We start from the raw sequence: 19,979 nt of genomic DNA on the forward strand, positions 1-19,979 counted from the left end.
CGATTGGGGCAGGGTGAATAGGGCCTTGTAGGGGACAGGAAAAACTTGAGTTTTGACCCTGTGGAAGAAGGAAGGTCATAAGGGTTTTGGGTGGAGAAAGAATGGTTGAGACTTGACTCCGTGTTCAATGGTCCCCTTTGGCTGCTGCAGGGGCAACAGACTGTGAGAGGTCAGGGCCTTAGAAAGGGGACTAGGAGGAGGTAGGCGGTGACAGCGTGTGTGCCTATGACTGGATGAGGTAGTGGGACCTTAGTTCAGCAGGTTCCCGGGTCTGCTCAGTGTTGGTGAAGAAGGGCAAGGTCACACCAGTGAGTGGAAGGCGTGAGGGTGGAACTGCAGGTGCTCCCCTCCGCCCCACAGCTCCTCCCCACCCCCAGCCCGGGGCGACAGTTACAGTCACAGAAGAGGAAGTGGTGTTGTAGTTGTCCCCACTGGGGCAGGCAGCGGCGGCGGTGAAGGAACGAGGGTGCACGGGGCCTCCCCGAGGGGCCAAGTGAGAGGCAGGCAGCAACCATGGAGCTCTGGCGACAGTGCACTCACTGGCTGATCCAGTGTCGGGTGCTGCCTCCCAGCCACCGTGTGACTTGGGACGGGGCCCAGGTGTGTGAGCTGGCACAGGCACTGCGGGATGGTGTCCTCCTGTGTCAACTGCTTAACAACCTGCTTCCCCACGCCATCAATCTGCGGGAGGTTAATTTGCGGCCCCAGATGTCCCAGGTGAGTCGGCACAGCTGGATGGAGGAAGGTAGGCCTGGCTCTGGCTAAGGGGAGGTGCTGAGCCGAACAGAGCTCTGGGTGGGTTTGTACATTCTTGGTTGTCTTGCATCTGTCCTGGCAAATTTAGGGGGAAATCTCCTTAACTGCCGGCTGATTCTGTTGAGATCCATTTAAAGGGTTCTTAAGAGGTACTCGGTTGTCTTGTAGTTAGCCAAGAGGGTACATGAGGTTGGAGCACCACCAGATTCAAGCATTGAAGAGAGAGGCCTTCAGTTTCTCGCCCAGCAGTGGCTCCTCCTCTTCCGCCTCTTCTGCACCCCCTTCTTCCTCCTCACATCTTCCTTCTCCTCCATTTCCTGCCAGGGCTTTGTGCCGTGCGGCACGGTGCATTGGGGGCTGCAGTGTGAGACCCTGTGGCATTCTAACTCTATTCATTTCATGAAGGGTCCTAAGAAGGTCCTAGGAGTCCCTGAGCTCGGCATTTCTGCACTCTCCCCGATTCACTCGGGAGGCTTGGTCAGACTATGCCCCGGTGAGCTTAGGAAATGTATTCAAATCCTTATTTGAATGTGGCTGGGGTGGTGGTGAAAGGTGACTGGTAGCTTTGTACTCTCTTCTCTCCTTCCCCAGAGATGTTGGGTTTTGGGGGGGGGGGGGGGCTGATAGTCCTAGAAATGGAAGATATAGGTTCAAGTCAAAGGAATACATAGCCTTACCATGGGGTGTGAGAGACATGAGTTGTATCTAAGGGAACATGGCCTTGCCCTCAGGTCTGAAGGACACAGCCTTGGTGTAAAGGGGATCAGTCCTCTTGCCCTCAGTCTGTCAGTCCTGCACAGCCTGTTTTTCCAAGTCCCAGGAGGCTGTCCCTAGAAATGGTGGGCAATGGGGGTGGAGCCTGGTCTCTTCCCTCATCTGAGGGGTCCCATGAAGTTGAAGAAGGAAGTTACTTTAAGAGAATGGCCTGCTGAGATCTCTAGGAGATTTCTGGGGTTGCCAGTGAGTTAGCAGTCTCTGAAGCTTTTGTGAGTTCCCCTAAGGAGATAGAGAACCCAGCACCCACTGCCCCCCATGGACTGTCCCTCGGGCTGGGTACAGGTGAGCAGAGATTTGCCTACATTTGCTTGAACTCCAGTAGCTTTAAGGGCTTGAGGAAGTAGCCATGGGACTCTTGGGCCCCAGCTCTGGCCGGACTCAGGGTGCCTTATGATGTGGCAATCACAGCTGTTGGGAAAACGGTTAGAGTTAAGGATGAACCTCCACCCCCATATATCATAACTAAGACTGATTTTCGGAAGGGCAAGTGTACATGGTGTTGATCTCCAGCGGACCAGCTGTGTCCCAGCCACAGTCCTAGTGCGTACCAGGCAATGTTGAGAACTTGGGCTGGCCCCAAAAGAGGTTTTTTTTTGTTTGTTTTTTGTTGTTGTTGTTTTGTTTTTGTTTTTGTTTTTCGAGACAGGGTTTCTCTGTGTAGTCCTGGCTGTCCTGGAACTCACTCTGTAGACCAGGCTGGCCTCGAACTCAGAAATCCACCTGCCTCTGCCTCCCAAGTGCTGGGATTAAAGGCATGCACCACCACTGCCCGGCTCCCCAAAGAGCTCTTAAACTCAAGGAGACAGAATAAGATGCATCTCAGGTCCTTGTGCTCTAGGAATGCAAGAAGGACACTACTTGGGAGAATTAGGACTTACGTAACAGGGACCATTTCTCATTGTTCTGGCTCCTCCCTATGCCCAGTTGTGTGAAGCCTCAGGCTCGGCCAATGTTCACCCTAAGCTTCCCCATCTATCTTCTCTGTAGCTTCTGGCTTCTGGTCTTTCTACCTTCCTTGGAAATTCAGTTTCTGGTGGAGATGTGTGTGAGAACCAATAGGCTATGTATAATATGCCAGAGGAGGTACCCACGGAAATCTCCTCTGGGTCTTCTGGGCATTCGTTAGCAGAATTAAGCCAAGGACAGAGTGGCCCATGGGATATGGAAGGCAGAAAGAAAAAGGAAGGGAGCCACTGATTGGGAAACAATAGAGATAAAGTTGTAGAGGTTGGAGTGAGAAGACTAGTTCCTCCATTTCCTTATCTCTCTCCTTTGTCCAGAAAATAGTGAAGGAATAATCTATATATCACAAACCCATCCATCTACCCATCTATCTATCCACTTACCTACTTACCCACCCATCCATTCATCTCTCCACCCATCCACCCACCCATCCATCCATCAACCCATCTATCCACCCATCCATCCATCCACCCACCTACCCACCCACCCATCCATCAACCCATCTATCCACCCACCCACCCACTCACCCATCCACCCATCCACCCATCCATCCATCTATCTACCCACCCACCCACCCACCCATCCACCCCCCATTCATCCACCCATCCACCCATCTATCCATCCATCCATCCATCCATCCACCCACCCACTCATCCATCCATCCATCCGTCCATCCATCCATCCATCCCCCATCCATCCACCCACCCACTCATCCATCCATCCATCCGTCCATCCATCCATCCCCCATCCATCCACCCACCCACTCATCCATCCATCCATCCATCCATCCATCCATCCATCCATCTCCCATCCATCCACCCATCCATCCATCCATCCAGTCAGCCAGCTATCAGGTCCAAAAGAAACTTGGGACAAATGGCTAACTGTAGTGCCTATTAGCATACCAAAGCACATGCTGGTGTTCAGATTTACTCAGTCCCTGAGGCTAGTCTGAGTTCTTCTCACCCCACTCCTTTCCCTAAATGTCACCAGCTTGTGGGTTTGCCTTCCCAAGTTTCTTCTTCCTGCCATTTTGACCATGTGCCCTCTGCACTCTTGGTGCCATCTCATGGCCCTCTCTCCTCTCTTGCTCTCCCCCCTCCCACTGTGGCCTGGTCCATTCTGCTGCTCATGCTTAGTCTACTACTTTCTCTCTATGCTCTGTACTCTCAGTTTGGCTGTATTCTTCCTCATATCTACAATAAAACCTCCCCATCAACCATATCTCAGAATGGTCTTGTACTTACTTTATACATCTGGTGCTGAAAATCTCACTCTATGCCCTCCATTCATCAATCCACCCACCTAACCATTTATACATCTACCTATTTTTTCCACCCACCTATTCACCAGCTAGACTTAAGGATGAGCTTTCACCCCTGTGTGTCATAGCCAAGGCTGACCTATCTATCCATCCACCATCCATCCATCTACCCATCTACCCACCCATCAAACAGCGACTATTTAGGGCAAGCCCTGCTCTTGTTGCTGGGGACTATGGGAGTGTGACACAGATGCTCATATCTTATCACACTATATTCTAAAGAAGGGAAATGTACCAACAGGAAAATAATGACAGGCATACATTTTTAGGAGGTGGCTCATACTTTGAAGAAAGCTATGCTTGGAAAGGGTGCTTGGCATTTTTGAGTAAGGAGTCTAGGAAACCTCACTAGACTAGAGCAGAAACCTGGGGTTGGTGAAGGGTGAGCCTTGTGGATGTGTGGGTAGTGACCTGTGTGTGTGTGTGTGTGTGTGTGTGTGTGTGTGTGTGCTGCCTGTGCAAAGGTCCTGAGGTAAGTAGCAGCAGGTAGGTATTCATGTGCTCAGGGCAGTGGCTTTCTAGCTGGTTGCACTGGTGTTGGAGATCTGAGTAGAGCATATTCGGACTGGCCAGTGCCCATGAGGTCTAAGACCCACAGAAAGGCTGATAGTTAGAAACAGAGGCTTCAGATATCACAAATGTGTGCTTCCTGCCTCTGTGCAACTGTGCAGTCCTCCATGTGGAACTTTTAGGCTCAGGGTCTGAGGAGAAAGAAATGAGTTTTTGGAAAGGCCCGTCAGGATGCGAGGCTCATTGTACTCCAGGAGAAGCAGGAATTGTCAAATAACGCATTGACAAGCTTCCAGCCCTAGAAAACCATGCAGGTGGGTATGAGGGTTTGTACCTGTTGTTGTGGGTATAGCCCTTGGTTGGCATGTCTGAACTGAAAGTAGAAGCTAACATAGTGATTGGCTTGGGTTTAGTGACTTGGATAATAGCATTTGTTGTGCAACCATGAGGACCTGCACACACATTAAAAAGCCAGGTATGGCTGTGAGCCCCTCCCTGCAAATCCAGTGCTGTGTGTGGGCTTGCTGGCTGCCAGCCTAGCTCCAGGTTGAGACCTTGTCTCAACCAGGCAGAGACTGATAGAGCAGGACACGTGATGTTCCTCTGCATGCACACGCACAGCTGCACACAAGCACGCACAATTGAGACAGCAGTGTGGAAGCACAGGTACACAGCACCATATGGACAGAACGCAGTGCTATCCCCAGGGTGTCTTTCAGAGAACAAATACAACAGGACCTTTTGCATAGCCAGGTGTCTGGTTAAATGATCCACTTGTGTGACTGAAATAGAAAGACGCATGGAAATGAAACTTCCAACGCTGTCCCTTAGCTCTGGTCTCTCCCTGAGAGATACTCTCCTTTTGAATTTTTTCTGTCATTTATTGAGTCTCCCTGAGTGTGTTCATGCAAACAGCAACTAGGAATTCAGGCAGTCATGGGCAGGAGAGTGACCCCAGAACAGCCAAGCCAGAAGGTCTGCACCCCTCAGAGCTGATGGCTTTGGTATGGCTGTGCAGATGTACCTCTTTCCTTTCCACACTGTGTACTGTAGCACCTCACCAGACTCTGAGGCCATATGCAGTCAGGACAGAGTTGTGCACAGTGGCTTAGAGAGAATGGCTGGATGCTCAGGTCAGGGTCTGATGACCCCTCTGACCATCCGCCTATGAGGGAATACTAACGGTCTACAGGCCCAGCTGCAATGATCTTTTGTAAGAAGCAGAGCTGAGCTCATGAAGATGGTGGCAGTTTGGTTCAGGTGACGGTCCTGTACAGCAGTTTACTTCCCAAGCGCTGGGATGGCATATGTGGACCACCCGGAGTACATGTTGCTAGGGATGGATGCACACATCCAGGGCCTGTGTATGCTAGGTGAGTGCTCTACCCACTAAGGCCCAGAAGCAGCATGTAGTTTTACCCCAGGTACAGGTGAGTGTGAGGGACGCACACTGCTCCTCTGAGGGGGATTTTGGCAGTGCCTGGGCTCATTGCTATCTCCAGGAAGCCTGGGAAGCTGTTGCTATCCACAGTGTGTGAGCCAAGGATGCTGGTGAATATCCCACAGTGAATAGGATCTCATCTCCAAGATTTCAATTTAGGCTCAATGGAAGGAGATTTGAGGCCCCAAGTTTAGTGGGCTGGTACGCTCTGAGTTCCAATTCCAGCTTCAGGATCTTGGGGAAGTGTCTTAGTTACTTTTCTATTACTGTGATAAAACATTATAGCCAAGGAAACTTATAGAAGAGTTCATTTGATTTATGAATGGAAAGCGATAAGAGTCCATCACCATCAACGTGAGAGTCCTGTGGCAGGAAGATCTGGGAGCTCCCATCTTGAACAGCAGGCAGGGAGCAGAGAGAGCAAACTCTAGCATTGTGAGCCGCCTCCAGTGACATACTTTCTCTAACGGGGCCACATCTCCTAAACCTTTCCAAACGATGCCATCGGTTGACCACATGTTCTAAAGCCAGAGATGATGGGAGTCATTTTTCAAATGGTCACAGGGAGGAAGGTTTGTTTAGGCTCAAAGTTCCAGGCTACAGTCTATCATGGTGGGGAAGGTCTGGTGGAAAGACTGAGGCAGCTAGCCACAGATTACAACACTGTCAGGGAGCAGAGAGATAGACACTGGTGTTGGGCCCACTCTCTACTCTTCTCTCAGTCCAGGATCCCAGCCCATGGGATGGGGGTCCTACAGTTACAGTGTGTCTTTTCACCTCAATTAACCGACAATCCCTCCCAGGCAGGTACAGAGCTTAAATAATCTCTCACAGGTGTGACTGGAGGATTGGCTCCTACCTAACCCCATATCCAGTCAAGTTGATGACACTAAACATTACAGGAAGTTACTGAAAATCTCCATGACTCAGTTCCCTATTTATATCTCTCTTTGTCTCAGCTGCAGTGGAACTTAGGACTTCCTAAGCTACACCAGTGTTCTACCTCTGAGAAATTCCCCCAGGCCCCTCGTTGGGGGATTCTAGGCATGGTTCCACCAATGACCATGCCCCCAACTTCTTACTGGGGGATTCTGGGTGGGTTTCCATTACTGACCCTGACACTCACTGGGGTTTTTAGGCAGGGCTCTGATGGTGGCCTCAGTCCCTCGCTGGAAATCGAATCATTCAGTCCTTATTGCTTTCCTCTCAAGGACAAATCCCAAGGTTGGGTCTTGTGTTGACAACCACAAACGTTGTGTTTGTTTCACAGGCCCTAGTTTTGGTTCCTCAGACACCTGGTTCAGTCCCCACCCCTCCATCGTCCTCTGGAGGTCTGTTCCAGCCACAGGCCTCTGAGCCTTTCCTCCAATGCATCTATCACAATCCTGCCTCAGGTGTTTTGTGCTGGCTGTTTCCTGTCTAGAACCTGGCTGCCCTCTCACCTCTTCCAAGCCTTTGCTTAAACATCAGTCTCTCAACACCTCATTGAAATCCCACCTTTCATGCACTGTTCAATCCACTTTTTCCTTGTGTGTCTGTGTGCTTGTGTGTGCTACCATATGTGTGCATGCTTGTACACAAGCCTGTGGAGGCCAGAGGTCAATGATGTGTGTCTTCCTCAAGTGCTATTCTTCTGCATTATATATATATGTATATATATATATATATATATATATATATATATATACACACATATGTATGTGTATATATATGTATGTGTATATATGTATGTGTATATATGTATGTGTATATATACATATATACATATATATATATTAAAGGTTTCCAATTGTGAGTACATGTCTGTGAGAATACTGAGCTTGTGTGCAGAAGCCAGGCAAAGCCTGAGGCCCTGCACCCCCTGGAGCTGGAGTTACCAGTGGCTGTGGCTGCTGGGAACTGAACTTGGGTCCTTTAAAGAAATACTGCATGCTCTTAATCATTATGCCAAGTCTCTAGCCCTACCATCTTTTTAAAGACTGGCCTGTGATCCCCAGGGATCCTCCTGTCTGCAACCTGCCCTCACCCCGGGGCTGGGATTACAAGTGTCACCACTGTGCCCCACTCTTTATGTTGGATTTGAACTCATGTCCTCATGCTTGCCCAGCAAGTGTTTTACCCACCGAGTCACCCTAGCCACACCTAATTTTATGTCTTTTCTCCTATGGTGCCCGCAGTCTTCTGACAAGCCATATGTGGTCCCTTGGTACATGAGAGGCCAGTTTCATGGATTTCAATATCAGCCTGTTATTTGATCTCTTGTAGAAAATGGTGTGGTATTTTCATAGATCCTACTTGGACCCTCCCTTGGCTTTTAAGTCATCTGTAGGTGAGTCTCCACAGCTGGTAGAACGCATCTGCTATGGAAGGAACCACACACTCTATTGTTTAGAGAGTAATGATAGCAGCAACCGTTCTGTAAGCTGAGTACACCATAATTTATTTTAAAAAAATTCCTGAGACAGAATCTCATGTAGCCCAGGTTGTCCTTGAATTTGCTATGTAGCCAAGGATGTTTTTTAAAATAAAAATAAGATGGAGCTCTATCAAGGAAGGAAGATACCCGATGCTGACTTCTTTGGCACAATACATGAGTGCACACACACTTATATGTGCATATGCACAGTCATACAGCACACTCACATGCACACACACACACACACACACTCACACACACACGACTAAATTTAATTTAAAAAGAAGGCAGAAGAACGGAAGAAGGCAGGAAGTAGCTACAGCCCACTCTGTTCTGTCTCCTAAAAGCAGCAGTCTATAAAAGACCAAAGGCTTCAGAGGGACAAGGGGTGGATATGTGGTAATGAGAGGGAACGAAGCCACCATTGATAAGTAATGCAAAACACTTTGTTCATATTCCTGTTCTTCTGATAATAAATGCCCCAAAGCAGACGGAAATATATATGGCTCCCAGGCAAATCAATCTTTCTTAGAGCCATAGGGGATTCAAAACTGCTCCTGGCAGGGAACAGATAGTAGGCTACATTCAGCCAGTCATCTCTTCGCTGATTCAGCAATTGTTATTCAGTGCTACCAGGTCTGGGTGTGGGATACACAGCTAGAAAAAAAAAGATGCATGCATTGGTGCCTTCAAGAGGGTGATTGTGTGTGTGTGTGTGTGTGTGTGTGTGTGAAAGAGACAGACAGAGAGAAACATAGATGAGAGTCAGTGAGATGGCTCAGTGGGTAAAATCACTTAGCGCGCACACACACACACACACACACACACACACAGAGTAAAATGAATGAATGAATTGAAAAGATGTGTATGTCTGAGTTTAACCAATTAGTAGAGAGCTTGCCTTGCAAGCAGTAGGATCTGAACTCAAATCCTCAGCACTCAGGTAAAGCACTCAGATGTGGTCCACCCATCACAGCACATGGGAGATGGAGACAGGGATTCTGGGGTTCAAAGCTCAGAAAATCCATGAGCTCCAGGCCAGTGAGAGACCCTATCTCCAATCACCAGGTGAATGGCTCCTGAGGAAGAGCCTTTAAGCTTGTCCTCTGGCTTCTGCATGCACAGCAAATTGAATGGAAACCCTGGGGAGAGGACTCCTGTCTGTGTTGGGCTGGTTCGCAGCCATCAATCCTCAGCCATTTCCGCAGCATTTTCATTCTGTCAGCTGAGATAAGTCACCACAGGTGACTTCAAGTCTCTGGGAGAATGTGTAGGTTCGTTACTGACTGCCCCTGTTTATTGTCTTACCTGGGGTCCAGACAGGGTCCTGAAAACAGTCCACTTGCAGATACAGAGGATCAGGAGTAGCTGTTCTTTTTTAAAACAAGGGTGTGGGGAGCCAGGAGGTGGCTCAGGGGATAAAGTACTTGCTGTGCAACCGTGAGGACCTGAGTTGAGCAGACATGATGGTGTTTGTCTGGAATCCTCATCTTGGGAATGCTGAGATAAAGAATCTCTGGGGACCTCTGACCACCCAGCCTACCCCAATGGGCCAACTCCAGGTTGAGATAGTGACTTTGTCTCCAAAAAATTAGGTAGGGATCAAGAGATGGCTCAGGGGTTAAGAGCATTAGCTGCTCTTGCAGAGGACCCAAGTTCAGTTCCCAGACAGACATCAGACAGCTCACAACCGTCTGTAACTCCAGCTTCAGGGGCTACAATGCACATTCTGGCCTCCTCTGGTACCTGCAGTCCTGTATCCACACAGCCCTTCACTGGGAGATTCTAGGCAGGGCTCCGCCCTCAGTCACATCCCAATCCATAGGTATTTTTACTTTTTGAGTAGAGCTGCTTGTCAGGAGTCTCGGTTGCACTGTGTGTCACTGTAGATGTTGGCAGACTCTTTGTAAAGTGGATGCACCTGTACCTTTGAAGGTCACCGAGTCCAGCATTCTGCCCTACACTGCCCATCCCCTCTCTGCCTTGCTGTGACTGCCAGCTGAGCCCTGCTTTCCCTTCCACTACCCCACGGCTGTGCAGTTGTCTGTCCTTGTTACTGTCTACCTCAGCTGTCTGTACCTCCTACCACATACTCAGCAGCGCTGGTACTGATCCATATCCAGATTACTTTGTGCTTCAAGCCCCTCTGGTTTATCTCCCCCATCTTTCCAGGGTACAAGCACTGTGGCATCAGGGCCCTGTTTCCCTCATCCACAACTGGGTCTCGGTGCCGGGTAAACAGTAAATGCTGAGTCAATTAATGACTGGGGTTTTTGGGTCAGGCTTTGTGTTAGTGCTCAGTTCTAAATCAGAGAGGTGGATTATCCTCTCTGTCTCTCTGTCTTTCTCCTTCTCTCCCTCTCTCCCTCTTTCCTTTTCTCTTCTTTCTCCATTCTTCTTTCAGCCCCTCCATATTTGTTCCTCTCCTTCCCTTCCTATTCCCTCATCTTTATTGGATGAATATTTTGTCTTCAGGGGGGGATGTAAACTACTCACTACTGCCAGACAGGGCAGACAGCCAGGACAAGCAAGGATACCACCAAAGTCAAACTTGGTGAAGCACTGAGTGTCACTGGGTTACATATAGGAATGTGGGTCAGGGGTCACTTAAGAGGAGCAGAAATGGTTCAAATACAGCGTTATCACCAAAGCCTGGCATGGTTGGTGACTCATGAAAGCTGCCTGCCGGCAGCTCTGCAGGGTGGATAGTTGTCTCCTCCAGGTGCCTTGTCCTGTCTGAATCTCTTCTGGGCAGTTCAGCTTGTCTGAGAGTGGTCACCAGTAGTCCTTACAGCTTGTGCTTCGAGAGGGCAGAGTCTAGAGAATTTGTTCTGTTTCAGGGACTTCCTACTTATTTCCCGTTGTTTATTTCCTGAGCTTAACAGGCGTTTCTGTGGGATAGAATGTTTCACCTCCCCTTAGCACATCCTGTTCTTAATGGGCTTCCTTCCAAGGTGGAAGATTTCATCTTAGGGGAAATTGCTACACAACACCCTCTTCTCCCTTCCCTTTGCCTTCCCTCACTTCCACTATCTTCTCCCTCACTCCTTGTTTCCCATCCCTGTTTTTGACACAGGGTCTCATTGTGGTACCCTGGCCAACATGGAACTCACTCTGTAGTCCATACTTACCTCAGATTTCAGCCATCCTTTGCCTCATATTCCTGAGCTCTGAGATTACAGGTATGTCTACCACGCTGGGATTTCATGTCTGATTTTTGGTTAGAGAACCCAAGGCATGATGACCTGTCCAAGATCTTGCTTACCAACTTAAGCTGGGAGCCACCAGACATCTAGTTGTTGAGGACTTGCTGGGGTGTGAGGTAACAGGGAGAGAAGAGGCAGCCTGCCTCTCAGAATGCTTTAGACTCATACCGAAGAAGGGGTCATCATCAGCTCCTCAATTCAAAGCTCTGGACAGGATGAACACCATGATCACTCTCTCTGGGAAGCCTCAGTGAGCTAGCTGAAGCCTGACAGATTACAGGGCTGACGGAGGGCAGAGAGCCATCTCTCTGCCCCTTTTCTATCTTCCCCAGCCAGGCCTGGTAACAGACATTTCCTGTTTCCGGCAGTCTCCTGGGTTTGGGTTATGGGTGTGAAAAGCACAGAAGGCAGAATTTGTGTTGAGTCTGGGCGGCTTTCTCTCAGCCCCCAACAGAGGCCTCTGGCCTGACCGCTACTTCCTTGAGCAGAATTCTCTATTTTGGGCAAAGGCACCGAAAGCCAACTTCCAGCTTGACCACAGTGCTTGGCTCCTGATTTGCCTAAGGCCTTGTTGCTCATCTAGTGCCATGGTCTTATTTTGTCCTGGAGAATAAGGGAAGCAGAGGGGCTGTCCCCACAAAATAAGGAAGAGTTCTACTTCCACGTACCTCCTACAGTGAGTGGCTTCCTGTCCTTCATCATCTTTTCACATGCCTCATGATACCGGGAAGTTCTTCTGGTGGTCTAACCGCAGTCACTGCACTTTCTGAAGGAGCTCAGCTCTCTAACTAGCTATTCTGAGGTCGTGGAAGGAGTTATGAATCATACTCCTTTTGGAAGGGTCATGTGACTTGAGGGAAGGCAGTCTCAAAGCTCAGCTGATCCTCTGAGGTTAGGAGGGGATTTCCTTTCTTAGGCCAGACAGACCTAAGGCCAGACATCACCTCTGGTGTTGGCCTGCCAGCTCTATCTGCCTGCCTAGGTTTAGTCCAGCGCCCACAGGACTTCTGAGTTGGTATATTTAAATCCTGTGATGTTTTGGTCCTTACTATGTCCCTGTGAGGCCTTGGGGAAGGGGCTGTGATGGTTCAGTGTGATTCATGGAGCCAGGGTAGAGCAGGGGTGGAGCTTGGTTCTGTGCTTTTCTCCACACTCCTGCTTTTACATGCGTGACTCTGGCAGGTGATAACCCTTTGACAAACCTCAGTTTTCCCACCTGTCAGATGGAAGTCATTTGTTCAGCCGTTTCATCTTTCACCTGTGCATGTGTGTGTTTGTACATGTGTTTATTGTTACTATTATAGTGTGTGTGTGTGTGTACTTGGGTGCAAATGCCTCAGGAGGCCAGAAGAGGGCATTGGATTTCCCCCACTCCAAGTAGGAGTCACAAGTATTTGTGATATGGGCTGGGAACCAAACTTGGGTCCTCTGTAAGATGGATTGCTAGACAGTGTCAGCACTCCTGGACATTCTTTTTTTTTTTTTTTTTTTTTTTTTTTTTTTTTTTTTTTTTTTGGTTTTTCGAGACAGGGTTCTGGCTGTCCCAGAACTCACTCTGTAGACCAGGCTGGCCTCCAACTCAGAAATCTTCCTGCCTCTGTCTCCCAAGTGCTGGGATTAAAGGCGTGCACCACCACCGCCCGGCACTCCTGGACATTCTTATAAGTTTTAGGCATTTAAACCCAGGCAACTGAGTCGCCTCCTTCGATAACTTAAAAATTAGAGCATATTCTTTGGCAGTTTGGTTTGTGCACATATGTATTTTGATCATGGCTGCTTTACTAACTTCTACTTTGGAGTCTTTTCTTTTTTTTTCTTTTTCCTTCCTTCCTTCCTTCCTTCCTTCCTTCCTTCCTTCCTTCCTTCCCTCCCTCCCTCCCTCCCTCCCCTTTCTTTCTTTCTTTCTTTCTTTCTTTCTTTCTTTCTTTCTTTCTTTCTTTCTTTCTTTTTTTCTTTCTTTCTCTTTTATGACCCAGTGAGTTGAATTAGTGTTTCTGACGGGAGTTGAGGTGAAGGGTCATGTACCAGTGGCTGCAAAACTGAAGAAAATGCCTCTTCCTTCCCCGGAAATCATTAGCTGCCTACAACTCCCCAGGGAGGAGTGGGTCCTCGTGCGACTCCCCCTCCTTCAACACAAAACTTCTCTTGAGCTCCACCCCTAGTGGCAGGTCTTTAAACACTTGTCCAAATCAAAGAGCGAGCCCTTGAGTGGTCTGTGGACCTTAGGTAATGGGGAAGAGTCATGTAGGGTTGATGTAGGTAGTTACAAGTAGACCAGTTGTCTGTGGGGTGTTGATGGTGTTGAGGCTGCATACATGATGACAGAGCTTCATTGGGCTGACAATCCAAGATAGCTCAAAAAAAATAGTCTAAAGCTGGGGCTGTGCCTCAATGGGTAGAACATTTGTCCAGCATGCACAGAGTCCTGGGTACCAGTCACAGCACCCACCCAACCTGAGGTTGGACTCCTCTCACCCTCAGCAAACCAAGAAGGCAGTATGGGAATCTGCCTCACAAACAGAAAGAAGGACTGTAGAGAGATGGTTTGAAGAAGAAAGTGTACAGGTCAGTGTGCAGACTGGAGCTTTGTTTCCTAGAATCCAGTGGAAAGCCAGGAGGGGAAATGAGGCAGTCCTGTGATAAGATGGGACTTGGAGACAGGGGAGTACTTAGAGGCTCCCAGGCATGAGGCAACAGAGAAACCCTGTGTCCAGCAGGGTGTAAATTGAGTGCCAGCACCTGAGAGAGGTTGTCCTCTGATTTCCTCACATGCTTGCACATACATACTAATACTTACACATAACACACATACACACACACACACACACACACACACACACACACACACAGAGTCTTAGACAAAGGACAGTTACAACCCCTCAAGGCAAAGAAGGATGTTAGCTTTAGTAGTTATTCAATAGGTTAGTAATGAGCTCATGGCCACACCCTTTCTGCTACCATTTTACACTGATGCCACTGGGTCTAGGAGCTGGGTAGTGATGGTTTCTGAGAACTGATCTCTACCCTCATGTGACTGGTGAGTTACCTGGGACTCCGTCATCAGTTCAGACAGTTAAGACATGGTGTGATCAGTACCATGCACTCATTAGTAGAGGCTTAGACACTGGAACATGTAGGGTGATGGAGAACTGTGCACATCATGGTGATGAGTGTGATGATGGTAATGGAGAAGGTGATGATGATGGTATAGATGGTGACAGTGGTGATGGCTGTGATTATAGTGTTGTTTTTGATGGTGGTGATGGTGGTAATGGTAGATGATATGATAACGGTCATACTGATGATGATGATCATGACTGTGATGACAATAATTTCCAGATACTGAGGGCTCATACCAGGTTCAGCTCTCTGAGTGGCTCTATCACTGCATTACAAGATGCCATAGAGAAGTTCTCCCTGTATATGTATTATCCCCACTCACCTGCTTATCAGTGTGTAACAGATTATTCTGTAGCTTGATACAGAATGTAGCTTATGATTCTCATAAGGCTCTTTGGGTCAAGAGTTTTGAAGTGGCTTAGCAGGGCAGTTCACCCTTGAGGTTTCTCTTGAGGTCGTAACCAAATGTTGGATGAGGCACTTGATGGTCATTGGATGAGTCATTTGATGAGCCACTTCTCAGGTGGTTCAGCCATGCAGAACCTCAGATCTCCTCCACAGCACTGATTGGGCAGTCTTACCACACGGCTGTGGTTAAGTGATGCAAGAAGTCAAAGAGAACCTGCAGGGCACAGCGCCTAGTTTTGAACAGTCCCGTATAATTACTTTCACCAAGACTCAGTCATGTACAGCAAGCTGCTTCAGCATGGGAGGGTTACAGAGAGATTACTGCATTGCCTTCATGGACCCTAGGGGCTGGGCATTGTGATGGCCGTCTTAGAGGCTGGCAGCCATTATCTGTTGGAATAGCTGTAGATTTATGATGATAATTCTTGAGGACTAGAGAGATATCTCAGTTGGTAAAATGCTTGCTATATAAGCATAAGGACCTAAGTTTGGATCCCCCATACCCACATAAAAAGCTGGAAATATACCGGTAATTCCCAGCACTGGGCGGTGGGGGAGCGGGGGTGGGGTGGGGAGCCAGTCAGTCTAGGCTAGTTAGGGAGCTGTGGCTTACTGAGAGACTCTGCTTCAGTAAATTAACAGGAGAGTGATTGGGGAAGACAGTGAATGTTAAATTGGTCTCAGTGTGTACACACACATAAACACAAGATTTCTGATAAATTTCAATATCTTGCAAGGCCAGCAGCTCCACATGATTGTTTTTATTGTCAGAAGATCTTGCCTAATATTTATATTTCTATGACTTGCTATACAATCTTAATGAGTTGAGTGCCAAGCCCAGTAATTAAAAAAAAAGATTTTAGCATAAATTGCATTGAATCTATAACTCAATCTTGGAATGATTGAAATACATTTTCCCCAACTACAAGGCTCAGAAAATGTCTCAGAAGAGGAGGCAGAAAGAATGCCAGAAGGGATGCTGTGAGTGGCTTGTCTTCTGGACATGACATAACCGTAACTCTCATGAACTGACCACAGCTGTGGGTCAAGGCAGCACATCACCAGCATGGACTGGTGGGTAGACGGTACTAGGCTCCACCCTCTCTGAGGAGCTATTGACAGCACACAGTTTGTAAGGGTTCAAATCATTCTTTTCAGAGGGTGTGGCTACTGGTGGGATTCCCACACTCCAGTGAATGCCCCACACCCGTGTGTACATGGGCAGCACAAACTAGACTGTGTGGGCTGTAAAAACCAAGAAGGCCATGGAATTGTGAGGGGACTTGAGAGAGGAGACAGCATGGACACCAATATATTTTCATTGTATACATGAATGAAATCTCAAGAATAAAGAAAAATTAATATTAAGAAGAAAAAGAAGTATGGAAAAATTAAGAAGAAAACACATCCCAGTTTTCTTTTTAGAAAGATTTACTTTATTCTTGATATTAATAATAAATGTTAGCCAAAATGGTGGTGTATGCTTTTAATCCTAGTACTTGGGAGGCAGAGGCACGTGGGTTTCTGTGAGTTCAAGGCCAGCCTTGTCTACAAAGTGAGTTCTAATATAGTCAGGGCTGTTACACAGAGAAACCATGTCTCAGAAAAACAGAAGCAAAAAAAAATTGTTTGGTTTTATGTGATTGAGTGTCTTATGTGTTTGTCTGTCTGTGTATCATGAACATGCCTGATGTCGATGGAGGATATCGGGTCCCCTGTAACTGGGCTATAGATGGTTATAGGCACCCTGTGGGTGCTAGGAACCAAACTTGGCTGCTCTACAAAGGCAACAAGTGCTCTTAACCACTGAGCCATCTCTCTAGCCTTGATTCTTGTGGCTTTTATATACAGATATGATGACATATGATCACACCTCCATCCACCCCTCCCACTTCTCCTAAGTCCCATCCAATACACTTTCCCCCAAGTTTGTGTCCTTTTTTAATAATTCATCATACCCTGTTAGTGCTGCTCATGTGTGGGGCATCCACTAGAGCTCCAGAACCCCACTGATGACCATATCCTCAGCAAAGCATGATTCTCCTGCCCCAAAAGCTATGTGCTGCCAAGAGCTCCTTAGCGAGGGTGGGGCCTGGGTCATCTACCAGTCTATGCCAAGGTCAGCCAGCTTGATCCTGTGTAGGCACCCTCAGCTGCTGTCAGGTCTGGAGAGCAAGGCTGTGTCGTATCCCACAGACAGCATCTCACAGCAATTCACCCCATCCTCTGGCACGGCATTCCCTGAGCCGCAGCTGGGGCAGGGTAATGTAGACAGCTCATTAGGCCTGAGCACTTGGCCTCTTCTTTTCAGCAGAGTCCGATGTTCCTACAAGATGCTCAATTGTTTGGGTTTTAACTAATCACTTCTAGTTACCATGATCCCTCATGCAGCCCAGATCCTTCCTGAGACAAAGAACAAGTCAATCCTTTGTGCCTTTCTGATTGATCTCCCTCCCCCCTGATGCAACCTTTGATAAAGTCCCATCACCACCCCATACACTTGGCTCTAGGATTTTGGCAAACATTATCTAATCTTAAAAATAACATTTTCAGGGCCCAAAGTGAAGGTTCGGGGGTTAAGGTGCTTGCCACCAAGCCTGATCGCTTGAGTTGGATCCTCTGGACCCACCTGGTGGAAGTAGAGTGCTGACTTCTGCAAGCTGTCCTCTCACCTCCATGTGTGTGCTTGGTCACATATAAATATGTGTAGTAAAAATATAACACTTCTTAGGTGGGTATGGTGACACATCCCAGCACTCATTATTACCTAGAGGCAGGCGGATTATACAAGGCTGGATTATGCCGGCAAGGGTTGCATAGTGAATTCAAGGCCAGCACAGTGTTTGTTAACGGTGGCTGTACATGGCATGTGCCACAGTTGCCATGTAGAGCTGAAAGGACAGCTTTGTAGACTCCGTTCTCCTTGTCCATCTTTGTGTGGGTTCTGAGGATTGAACTCAGGTCTCTAGGCTTACACAACATGCACCTTTAGCTGGGGAGCCATCCTGCCAGCCCTATTTTGTTTTTATTTACGCATATACTTATTTTTTATATGTGTTTTCGGTTTGCCTCTGTGTGTGTGTGTGTGTGTGTGTGTGTGTGTGTGTGAGAGAGAGAGAGAGAGAGAGAGAGAGAGAGAGAGAGAGAGAGAGTCTGTCTGTGTGTGCACACAGAGTAATGTATTCCCAGACTCATTTCTCTTCCCCATAGTTCCTTTGTCTTAAGAACATCCGAACCTTCCTGACTACTTGCTGTGAGAAGTTTGGCCTCAAACGCAGCGAACTCTTCGAGGCTTTTGACCTCTTTGATGTGCAGGACTTTGGAAAGGTGAGCTGGACTTTGATTTATTTCTAGTACTGACTGATGTGTGTGTGTGTGTGTGTGTGTGTGTGTGTGTGTGTGTCTGTGTGTGCACGCGCGCGCTCGCCTACGGGCCTGCCTGTGCATGTGCACATAGACTACTAGGGAGCTGGTAGCAGAGCCAGGTTGGCCTTCCAGGATGCTTCCCACACGTGGGCTTGGGGGATGGGGAACAAGTTCCAGGGTCTGTTCACCTGCTTTCGGTGTGACCTTGGCTAGTACTGTGGTTCTGTCTCTCTGACCCCTCATCTCTCCTATGAAACAAGTTACTGCCTTGTCTTGCCTGAGTTATTGTGTGGACCCGATAGTGGGGAGACTTTGTTTGGGGTGTAGGGATGTATAGAAGATGCTGGGTTATGCTCCCCAAAGTCTGGTGGGCGTTTCTTTTTTCTTTTTTTTTTTCTTTTTGGTTTTTCGAGACAGGGTTTCCCTGTGTAGCCCTGGCTGTCCTGGAACTCACTCTGTAGACCAGGCTGGCCTCGAACTCAGAAATCTGCCTGCCTCTGCCTCCCACGTGCTGGGATTAAAGGCGTGTGCCACCTCGCTAGGCCTGGTGGGCGTTTCTAACCTCAAGGGATAGCTTCCGGTGCTGGGAGCCTGAGGAGTGGGTATGGAAAGGAGTTTTGAGCAGTTATGGTTTTCATCACAGGTCATTTACACCCTGTCTGCTCTGTCATGGACGCCCATTGCCCAGAACAAAGGAATCATGTGAGTAGAGCCAGGGCTGTGAGGCTGGCCCCTTCTTGAAGCTACTGCCCACTGTCCCACAGCCCTGCTTATGCCCATCTGGTTCCCCAGGCCTTTCCCAACAGAGGACAGCACCCTGGGCGACGACGACATTTACAGTGGCCTTTCAGACCAGATTGAGTGAGTCTTAGGGCCTGATGGGTGCAGTTTGGGAGGCACAGTGGAGACTGGAGCCGAGTCATGAATCTGTTCCATGGTCTGAGGGACAGGAATCTGTCCTAGGGACTGAGGGCACACAGATCTGTCCTGGGGTCTGAGGGAACACGGATCTTTTCTGGAGTTTAAGGGGACACATTGCAAGACTGGGGGCGGGGAGTGCATTGTGGACTCATCCTTGATTCTGAAAGTTTTTGATGGGTCCCTGGCTTGGGGCATGGCCTAAATCTGTCTCCCAGTGACACCGCGGAGGAAGACGAGGACCTTTATGACTGCGTGGAAAATGAGGAGGCAGAGGGGGACGAGATCTACGAGGACCTCATGCGCTTGGAGTCCGTGCCCACGCCAGTGCGTGGATTGGGGAAGGGCCCGGTAGGTGGGAAGGGTGGAGATGGCTGCAGGGAGCTTCACCAGCCTCTATGGTCCCTGCTCACAGCCCAAGATGACAGAGTACGATAAGCGCTGCTGCTGCCTGCGGGAGATCCAGCAAACGGAGGAGAAGTATGCAGACACACTGGGCTCCATCCAGCAGGTGTGTTACAGCCCTGTGTCCTGCCCCCTCATAGGGGGTCTTCCCATGTAGCCCAGGCTGTCTTTAAACTCATAATCTTTCTGCCTCAGCTTCCTGAGATCAGGAAGACAAGCATGTGCCCCCACACCTGGCTCCATTGTTTTGTTGTTGTTGTTTTGTTTTTTAAAACCTAGCTTAATAGCGATGGATAAATACAATCAAAGACCCACTCAGTCAGTTGTTAAATCCAACGGTGAGCAGCCATGGCCATTGTTTAGTTATAC

General features: G+C 48.4%; 1 protein-coding gene across 1 annotated transcript in view; it reads left to right on the plus strand.

Moving 5' to 3' along the window:
• Positions 1-377: 377 nt before the first annotated feature.
• Vav1 (vav guanine nucleotide exchange factor 1) overlaps positions 378-19,979 on the plus strand; it is a 52,279-nt gene continuing 32,677 nt past the window's right edge. The window contains exons 1-6 of the mRNA XM_034497804.2: positions 378-717; positions 18,132-18,248; positions 18,931-18,989; positions 19,080-19,148; positions 19,424-19,532; positions 19,621-19,716. Of these exons, the coding sequence (XP_034353695.1) occupies positions 514-717; positions 18,132-18,248; positions 18,931-18,989; positions 19,080-19,148; positions 19,424-19,532; positions 19,621-19,716 (654 nt within the window). The 5' untranslated portion in view covers positions 378-513. The remainder of the gene's footprint in view (positions 718-18,131; positions 18,249-18,930; positions 18,990-19,079; positions 19,149-19,423; positions 19,533-19,620; positions 19,717-19,979) is intronic.

This window comes from Arvicanthis niloticus, chromosome 3 (assembly GCF_011762505.2).
Source record: "Arvicanthis niloticus isolate mArvNil1 chromosome 3, mArvNil1.pat.X, whole genome shotgun sequence".
NCBI lineage: Eukaryota > Metazoa > Chordata > Mammalia > Rodentia > Muridae > Arvicanthis > Arvicanthis niloticus.